The 10,000-nt window shown below is 38.8% G+C and overlaps 1 protein-coding gene and 1 pseudogene across 1 annotated transcript in view; both read left to right on the top strand.

Annotated features, from left to right (window-relative positions):
- Positions 1-624: 624 nt before the first annotated feature.
- LOC148726728 (uncharacterized) lies at positions 625-3,320 on the top strand (annotated as a pseudogene).
- Positions 3,321-5,425: 2,105 nt separating this feature from the next.
- The window catches only part of LOC148726727 (uncharacterized), a 43,380-nt gene continuing 38,805 nt past the window's right edge, over positions 5,426-10,000 (top strand). Inside the window, exons 1-2 of the mRNA XM_088726365.1 lie at positions 5,426-5,489; positions 6,027-6,410. Of these exons, the coding sequence (XP_088582491.1) occupies positions 5,426-5,489; positions 6,027-6,410 (448 nt within the window). The remainder of the gene's footprint in view (positions 5,490-6,026; positions 6,411-10,000) is intronic.

Here is a 10,000-nt window from a genome sequence, read left to right as displayed (position 1 = left end):
CATTCTGAATTTTCGCCGGTTGCAACTTGCGCGATCGTAGTTGACACCACTTTTAAATGGTTTGAATCATAAACCGATAACACTCCCACCAAACAGAAGCCGAAAAAAAACCCTCTCGAATGTTAAGATAGAGTAGTCGATATGGCCGCATGGTTAGTAATAAAATTTACAGGTTAATTTTTCGGTCAGCAAATCATAACGACGCGAATCTTTAAGTGTCATACAGTATCGAGAGTAACTAAACATGCCTCATTGATAGGATTTCTAATCGGATATTTTTACTTTGTATTCTTTGTTTCCATACTCTATCATGTGAAATCCGTGAGTTACACTTGACTAATTTCAATTGTCACCTTTTCATAATTTCAGTATTTGTAAAAGGAAGGAACATCCAATTGGAAAAGGACGTGTTGAGGCTCCAAACTCAACTCAAAAAGTGTCAAAAAAAACTTACGTCTACTGAAAAAAAAGAAAAACAAGTCAGCAACAAGTTAAGAGGGAAAAGATCTGCTTCCTCAAAACTGAAAAAGAAATTGCAGGGGAACAATGAGTTTGCCAAAAAGGGATATCCTCTTGGGGAGACATTTGCACATGGTAACAATGGATACAACCAAAGAACTTTGATGTTTATGGCTTGTGTCAGATACATGCAACAAGTTAAGAGGGAAAAGATCTGCTTCCTCAAAACTGAAAAAGAAATTGCAGGGGAACAATGAGTTTGTCAAAAAGGGATATCCTCTTGGGGAGACATTTGCACATGGTAACAATGGATACAACCAAAGAACTTTGATGTTTATGGCTTGTGTCAGATACATGCAACATGCATCTTTGTTATCTTATCAAAAGACACCTGTAGTATTACATCTGATTTTCAATATTTTGTTTGATTGTAGCCCCCCCCACAAACTTTGTTGTCTCCCCAAGTACACTTTCTGACTGGAATGTTCTCTTAGGTGAAGCAGACAAACTAATTTTACCCAAGTGCTTCTCAAACTCCAAGTATGATTTTCATCTCTGGAGCGATGACTCCCACAAAGGAGGAGAAGAGAGGCACATAGTGGGTGTTCACACCTGGTGTCCTAGAGAGAGCAAGCCCCGAGCTTATGTCCTAGCAAACAGCCTTACAGCAAGTGGGTCTGGAAAACACCAGTCTGATGTGGATTATCATGTTGTGAAAAATGAATATGACATCACCAATGTTTCGGGGTTGGTTGGGGACAATGCCTCTACCCAAAAGGGAAAAGTAAATGGTCTCTTAGCAGACAACACCAAAATTTTTGGAAAAGAAATGTTCTTTGTAGGATGCTACCCACATGTACTAAACATCATGCTGAGAAGAATGTGCCAGGCTGGGTTTGGAGCAAAGGGTGACATGAGTAGCCCCCATGTTTTACAATTGCTATATAAAATATCTTGGCTCCATCATGAGCGTCCACGCCAATACAAAGTTATGTGTTTCTCTAGGTATTCTTAGTAAAGAGCCACCCCTTCCTGAGACATTCATTGACACAAGGTGGACATATTATCATAAGACTCTCCAGTGGTATCTTAAGTATGGAAAAGCTTGTCTACAGCTTGCTGAGCATCTCCTTCAAAGATTGCCAAAATCAGATAGCCACCACACTATTTGGCAAGATGTCATTAAGATGAGCTCAAGTCCTATGATTCAAGTTGAAATCAAGTTTTTGTTTGAATTCCTTGACAAGTTCATCATTCCATCTCTGAACACATCCCAAGCTAGTGATGCAGAACTTGGTTTTTCCAGTGGTTACCTTGCACAGTTATGGCCAGCAACTGTTTTGAAGCACCATGAAACTTTAAGTAAAATGTTGAAGTCTCCATCAGAACATTTTCCTGTAACATCGCAACAGGTAAAGATGTCATTGAAAGACCCAGCAGCTATTGACCATTTTCACAAACAAGTGCAGAGGCCAATGTTACAAGAAGCACTTAAAGTAATCAAAGATCATGGAGCAGAGTGGTTAACTTTTCCTAAGTTGTTTGGAATGGGAGCTGATCAGAGATACCAAAGTCATTTCTGGCATTCGGTTTTAAAGCTTCTTAGAGTTCCAGTCAGATCTGAAAATCAAAAAGAAAAGTCAGTGAACATTCCCTTTCACGTTCATGGACAGAACATTCTCACATTGGTCTCTAATGACAGAGTTGGAACCCCAATTGTTATGTGAGATCAAAGAATTGGCCTTATCACAACAGAACTCACTCATAAGTAAAGAAGCCACTCCAAACCTGTTTGAGTTCTATGCCAAGCACATTTTCAGTCTTCCAGTTAACAATGTTCTTGCAGAAAGACAGTTCAACCTTTCACAACTATATCTTAATGATAACATGTCAGAGTTATCAAAACAGGCTTCAATCACATTTGTTGAGAACATTCTGCACAGTGGAAAAACCAACACCAGGACCTCAGAAGCCGCACGTGAAGTTCATGAAGAAAGAATGAAAGAATATGCCCAAATGCTCACCACAGACCTTTTGCAAGAGGCAAGAAAGAACTTAAACAAGATTGGAGAAAACAGCACACATGGGCCACTTACAGCAAAGGATGTTTACCCTAAAGCTTGGATAGAAAAGAAAGTAAACAATGACTTACCGGATATGATTCAGTCACTAAAAGCTGATGGTCGCAAACTTAAACTTCACTGGAAAGCTTCTGCCAAGGGAACATCTGCACTGGAGGGACAAAGGTCATTCAGCCCAACAGTAATTGAGGGAGTTACCAGTACACCTGCTGGACAAGTTCCAAGACTCATGCAGCTAGCAGCGCTAAAGGTGTGGAACTATGGGAAGGAGTTACCAATTTATGATCTACCAAGAGAATGCCAGTTGTGTTTACAAAACCTTCCAAATGTCTTCCCACCTCCAACTACTTGTCTTTCCAGGTCCCACATGACTGTACATATTACACCATTGCCTACACATGAAGAATAAAGTAGTCATGGGGGTGGCTCAGTAATTTTTAAACATTTTAGATTTTTACATAAGAACTGATTTCACTGACCTACACTGCATGAAGTAAATGTATCTCAACATGAATGCATTTTTACACACAGACACACATCTAAAAAATAATAAATGTTTCAATGCAACTTGTTAGAACTAACCTGATAAAAGCATGTTGTATATGCCACGTTAGTTAAGTGAACAGAGCTCAATATCAGTTTTAGTGGATGTAGCATGTTAGCTTTGCAATATTGTAACTGGTTTTGCAGGGTATAAGTAAAGTGCATGGAGCCAAAGCTGAGACATGCATGTATTTAATCATGTTGTATTGGATCGTGAATTAAATGAATTGAACATTACATTCAAAATGAACAGTAGGTAAATGAAGCTGTAATATATCTGATTTTAAATTGTTATGCATACCTGTAGCTTAGTAGAATATTAAACAAACATTGAAATGCTGTCACTTCACTACAGCAGTTTAAGACCATAATAAATGTAATATTTAACTACGTGTAGATTATATCATTATAATGTTGCACATGTATAATTAAACATATCATTAGCAGTAGGTAACTTTTAATGTGATAAGCACATGACTTGTGTCTAGGTGTTCTTGTACATTAAGTGAATCATTTTGTACAGGAAGGGAAAAGCTAAGTGATGCAGCCAATGTTATGTTACACACAGTTAGTGTACAATGCATAACAGTAATAAATTAGATTTAAACACTGGAACTGTTAAAAATGTGCCAAGTTCATTATCCTGTCTTTCCTTATTCCGTGAAAAAGATAAGTAGTACAAATCTGACCCGTAATGAATCCTCTCTCCCCTTAAACGTTTTTCTTCCCCTATTAAATATCTACAACGATGGAATTTTTTTTACATACAGGCAACTTGTTATAGCCTCTAAATCTGGACCAACACAAATATGAATATGCAGTGTGGTCGAAAAAGAATCAGTGTATTGGTCGATCCTCCACATTCAAAGCGCCCAAAAGAAATAGGCATTGATTTAACAATCGATATCAGTCAAACATCATCAATAGTACCAAGGAGTACTCGAGAAGTGATTGATAATTAACTGCTCTTGGTTCCTGTTGACGAATAAACCGGAGTTCACTCTCGATCTCGGGTGGGCGATATTGAATGTAAGCTAATCGACCTATTACCACCAACACCCCCAAGATAGGGTCAAGATAACCCAGTTTATAATCTTACCTCGAGCATCGTGCGCTTGTTTACTCAGTCGATAAATTTCATTCCTCCATTACATCTCGAGCGCGCGTTAAAAATATGAAAATAACTTGAAAACGAACAACAGTGGACTCCAAACCTCAATTTGCCTTGAAACTACGATGGCAATTCTTGAACTTGTCCGTTTCGAAATTCCAAATAATAAACACCACGCGCAATGAATGACAAAACAGTACGAAAAAATACCATTTCTGCCACTAAGTCGATGAAAAGAAAAAAAAATAAAACGGTAGAATCCTTAATTCCGTTGCAGTCTTCGCGGTTTAAGTATTAACCTACCACAGACTTTGTGTTTTGATAAGATATTCAACGGTAAAGTTTTAAAAGCATAGAGAGAAGTAAACACAACAATGGACGTCATCTGCGCATGTCTGAAATATTCCTTAACTCACGTGCGTACGCTGTTCCGTGAGCCTAAATTTGTACGGGGTGGGGGGAGGGGGTGAGAAGCAACGGTCAAGAAAAATGCGATGGAGAGGGGCTGGGGCAATGAGTGTTACGCCTTTCTCCATCCCCCGGGTCGTACTTTCCGTTTCAGATCTTATTGCTAATTTGTTCAATTGTGGCGATGACAGGCAGGACTTCAGCGCAGCTCCGTATTTGGTCATTATGCATACAGTTGTTAGAACTTTATCGAAAGAACTGTGTTCCGTTAATTTGCGTTGTTTCTGTTTCGATGATGTTTTCATCGGGTTCAGTGTACTCATCTTTGGGTAACAGAGACACGTCTAAAATGATTTGCCATTTGATATCTATCTTTGTATGGATTTCACTCGTGCCTCGACTTGCAGGTAACGTCTCGTAACGGTAACATATCGACCACTGTCATTGTTTACGCTCTTCCTCCATACTGGACCCGGGTTATCTTACAGTGTAGTCTAAAATATGATCAGGAAATTTGTCAATATGACTTTCCCCATAATTTGTTATGGATAAACCTCTTGGATTAGAGAAAAAAGTAGCGAAAACAGTGGCAGAAACAATGGATTACTTTTGCGACTGTGGCTTTGTTTTAAAATGATGTAGGGTTACACTGTACTGAAATGACTCTTAAAAGCATTTTAATGGCGCTTAAAGTGCCACTTTTTTGGCTAGACCACCCATGTGGACAGCGATCGATCGGAAGTGGAAATTTCACAGATTTCGTCGAGCGCGTAACGGCTACAATAATATAGCTGGCAGAATTCTCTCTTGCTACAAGTTACAAATGCATTCAGTTAGCAACACTGTTACGTATCTCAACTTGTTTGTGTGTCCTTTTAAGCTAAGCAGTATGTCTGAAATAACCAGAGTGCCCGATTTTATTCCCTAATTTTTGATCTTCTCCACGCGGCGTGGTTCATGACCTGATTCAACGAGAATTATCGAGGAGGTGCTTTCGGAATACCATGGGCGTGCTTTTTTAGCCCGATTTACGCCTACATTGTGAGAATTCTTTCTCACAAACTAGTCAATTTTTTCCGTTGATATTTAAATTAAGGCCGAGTTGAATGCATCTTGTTAGCGCGTTCGACTAAACCTGTGAAATTTACTCTTCCGATCGCTTTCCACACGAAGCTCTGACGAAGGGCTAACGCTCGAAACGTCAGTTTTTTATGACTTTAGCCAAAAATCAATTTTGGCACGTGGGGACGCAAAAAAAGAGAATCGGGGAACAACCCAAATATTTTGGAAACATTTATCTTAAAGCCTTTCATGGGCAAAAAATAAAAGAAAACCCTTTTTAGACGGGAAGTTGAGAGGACCTATCTCGGCAAGAGCGGCAATTAAAAGTTGTTGATGCGGAGATATTTAAATTACTCCTTCAGAATGTGGAGGTGTCACATGGTATGAACCTTCTCTGGTGAGGACAACACGGAATCCAAATGAAATACTTCCCCCAGCCATTGTTAGGGTTTATGAAGGATATTCTGTTACACTGGACTGGAACTACAATCTGACATCAGGTTTATTTGGAGCTGTTTTAAAACTCAATGGTGCTGGTATAGTCAACATTCAATCAAATGGAAAAGCTGGTGCTGTTAATGAAAATTTTAAGGGGCGGTTCAACATAATCTCAACTCCAGGCAGAGTTTCTCTGATTATCTCTCAAGTGACTGCTGCTGACGATAAGGCTAATGGAGAATTTAGTTGTGAGTTAGTTGATTCCAATGCTGACACTTGGAAACGAGCAATTCAGGTGCAAGTCTTAGGTAAGATTGACAGTGTTTCTAATTTTTAGAGATCCACACCAAACCTATAATACATTGACACCAAGTACTATCCTCATGATCTTGGACTTGTATTTCAGGATATCTCATCGAAAGATTGTGTTTTACACAATTTTGTTCCCCAGCTAGAGCCTCGACGTTTTTCCCAGTGTTTTAACACTGAAAACTATTTTTCGGTTTGAGACCTACTTTGCCTTTGCCCGCGCCAGGACCGTAAGTAATTACGCAACTTTTAGTCTCGTCTCAGCTCGAAAGCCCCCTCCCGGTTTGCTCAATGGATAGAGCGCTGGACTGTTGTGCGGGAGGTCGAGGGTTCGAGCCCCGGCCGGACCAACACTCAAGGTCTTAAAATAATTGAGAAGAATATGCTACCTCTGTGTGGTGGATGTCCTCCCCCTCCTCCCCCTGGGGTGGGATGGGTGAGTTTACTGGGCGCGCGGTAATTGGCGCAAGCTGTCGCGGTGTCCCTGCCTGTCGACGAAGTTAAATAAATTAAAATTAAATTAAAGCCCATCTTCTTCCCCGTAATATCTTTTATTAGCTTAACGAAAATAGGGTAGAGGATAGCTTTTGGTTTCGGTGAACTTCTAGCAAAGCCGGCCAACATATTATGCACATTTTCAAAAATTCCACCCAACAGTGCATAAATAGCGAAAATTACATCCACAACCCTTGCTTGACGCATGAGTTGCGCACTTTTTCATGGTTGATGATACCATAAAACAGCATTTAGTGAGAAAAATCTCATTTCGCATCTAGCCAAATACTGCCGCCGAAAGTTGACTCTTCGCTCCAAGTGACCCTCTGTTTTCAATGACTATGAACACATACGAACCAACGTAATGACCAGCTCCCAGTTCCTTTTAGCTTAGTTGGCAGAGCACTGCACCGGCTTCGCAGAGGTCATGGGTTTAATCCCTTAAAGGCCAGAATTTTTTTCAGGCCTCATCAGTCACAACTGCTGAATTAGTGTTCATTACTACGAAGATCGCTTTCACACTCACGACCTACTGTTTTGTTTATCACGCGTTAATGAGAAAGAAAGAAAAAAATAGCCAAAATTCAGAATAGATATAAACTGAATACACATGTTTATCCAAAATATTTCTTATTTTCCTTTTAGAAAGTGTTATTATTAGTATAATTTGGATATATCAACAAAGTTGAAATGGTAAATTGGCCACCATAACGATTACAAAAGGTGACGTTTCGAGCGTTAGCCCTTCTTCGGAGCGAATAGAGGAATTGTGGGTTGTGTTTGCTTTTAAAGGCAGAAAATGGAGCTACGTTGTTGGTGGGAACATGGTAACGAGAAAAACACGAATAAATTAGTGGAATGAAAAGCGTTCGTTGATCCCTGCGGGATTTAGACTGCCGGTTTGAAAGATGAGCTTTTCGTTCAAGAATTTTAGGGCTTTCCGTGCTACCTAAGTGTATGGAAAGACCGCAGATTGCCATATGTTGCTTAGAATGATTAGGTAAATTAAAATGTCTAGCGACTGGTTTCGATGTGTCCTTGTCATTCCTTTCCACGTCTCGTTATTATTGGTACTTAAGGTGCAGTCATTTTAAACTGAAAAATGTGATTTGTAGTTTTATGATAAGTGCACGACGTGAACTCATTTATTCAATAGACTCATTAGATTAAGAGTCCCTCCTTTTTGGTGAACTCCGCCGCGTGAGTCAAGAAAGAAGAAATAAGGTCCGCAATACGTACATGCGTCTAGCGCGGGGTGGTGTCCTGTGTACTCACACTTGTTATGATGCTTGACGAGAGTTCTGCAGAGAGTAAGTTCGGTAGGCTTTTACATGAGTGCCCCAGGTCCCGATAAAAGTGTTTTGGGAGAGAAGTTGACTTTGAGATGAGCATTTTTTCTCCCATGCAATTATATTCGTTATTAAGTTCTAATCTTGGCCTGTCAGGTCTTAACATGAACATAACGTTTTAACATGCAATAGTGAAATAATTGTTTTTCTTTCAAGTAAACATTACTCTCTTTACTGATTCAGTTCACAGTAGTAATTTTGAAAATCAACTAGGAACTAGGTACCAGTTCTCATTACAGCTGGAAAGTTGCTTGCATGTTGAAACACAAAATTTTTGTCAAAACTTAACATGAACATAACGTGCTAACCTGAAATACATGTTATGAACTTAAGATTTGTTGTGTGCCTATTAGGTAAAGAAGTGCTGCCCAGATGTTATGTATGAAATAGGTACATAAACAATTACAATCGGCTAAGGAAACTAAAAGTTTATTTGTTGTTCAACAATTACAAATGTTAATTCAACAACTACAGAGATATTTCTCATTAACCCTCTATGACGATAACTTGTTATAATGTGAGAAGTTTAAAAAGAAATTCTATTACAACAATAGCTTCTGGGAGTTAGAATAGAATTTCTCATAACTCCTTTAGAAGTTAAAAAATTAGAAAGTGTAACAACACAATTTGTGGACAACAAAAATCGGACTTCGTCATAATTCCTGTTTCTGTTTCTATGAAGAACGGGAGTGGCATGCACAATCTTTAAATGCTTAATCATCTATGCATTTCCGAAACTCTGTTATAAACTTGGCATATCTAACAGCGCTTGGTAAATTATTCTAGTAACGTGAAACCTTATATGAAAATGAATTATGTAAAAACTTAGTATTATGTAAAACTTGCTCAAGATTAGAACCACTACCCCTTCAATTATATTTAATGACTTACGGCTCAAAAAAAACTGAAATATATGATGGTGCTAAGCCATTTATGGGGTTGTAAACTAAAGATAAGGAAATCTTACAGCGCCTGTGCTCTAATGAACGCATACAGGCTAGATTAAGTAACTCACTAGAACTCTTGTTGAGACTAGCATTCAATAAGTTTTTCGGGCCATACTCATTTGCAAAAAACAAATTAAATTAAATTGAAAATAAACAAAATTCGGAGAAGAAAGGGCGTAGCTAAGGTACAGCTTCTGAAAGGGCTAAGTGCTGTTCGTATAAGTTATCTGATTATAAACTCAGTGCAGAGGATGGAAAGCACGGGTTGTTCACACATTTAGTCACATCTCCACATCTCCGTGTCCCCATGTCAAATTCACGACCACAATAAGAAACGTTTTCAGAAATTCTACCTGTAAGGTAAGACCGCCAAAGTGCTAAGAAGACCACCAAAAGGAATAGGAAATGATCAACTCTCTTATTATAACTTATAGTAATATATTATTTCCATTCATTTTCCTGACACCTAAATAAATAAAAAAAAGGAAAAATTTTAAGTAGATGCCAATTTTTCTGTTAACAAAAGTAACCTCTTTAGAAACCTTGTGAAAAGAACGCGATTGCGCGCAGATGGCTCATCGGGAGGAGCTAGTCGTTTTCTCTCCTCTCTAGAAATTAATCGTTTCAAGAAGTCTCTGTCTCATTCCCCAAGTGTGTTTCCCTCTTCCACCCTTTTTTCCAATAGAACTTTTTTTTTTACAATCCTCCCTCTTATTTCTGATCTCCCTCCGCACCTTTCTTTGTCAAAAGCTTCCGCAAAGCTTTTCATTGTGTCGACCACAGTATTCTTACTGAAAA

The sequence above is a fragment of the Stylophora pistillata genome, chromosome 7 (assembly GCF_964205215.1).
Source record: "Stylophora pistillata chromosome 7, jaStyPist1.2, whole genome shotgun sequence".
NCBI lineage: Eukaryota > Metazoa > Cnidaria > Anthozoa > Scleractinia > Pocilloporidae > Stylophora > Stylophora pistillata.
The sequence above is the reverse complement of the archived record's forward strand: the minus strand, read 5'-3'. Positions and strand labels throughout refer to the sequence as shown.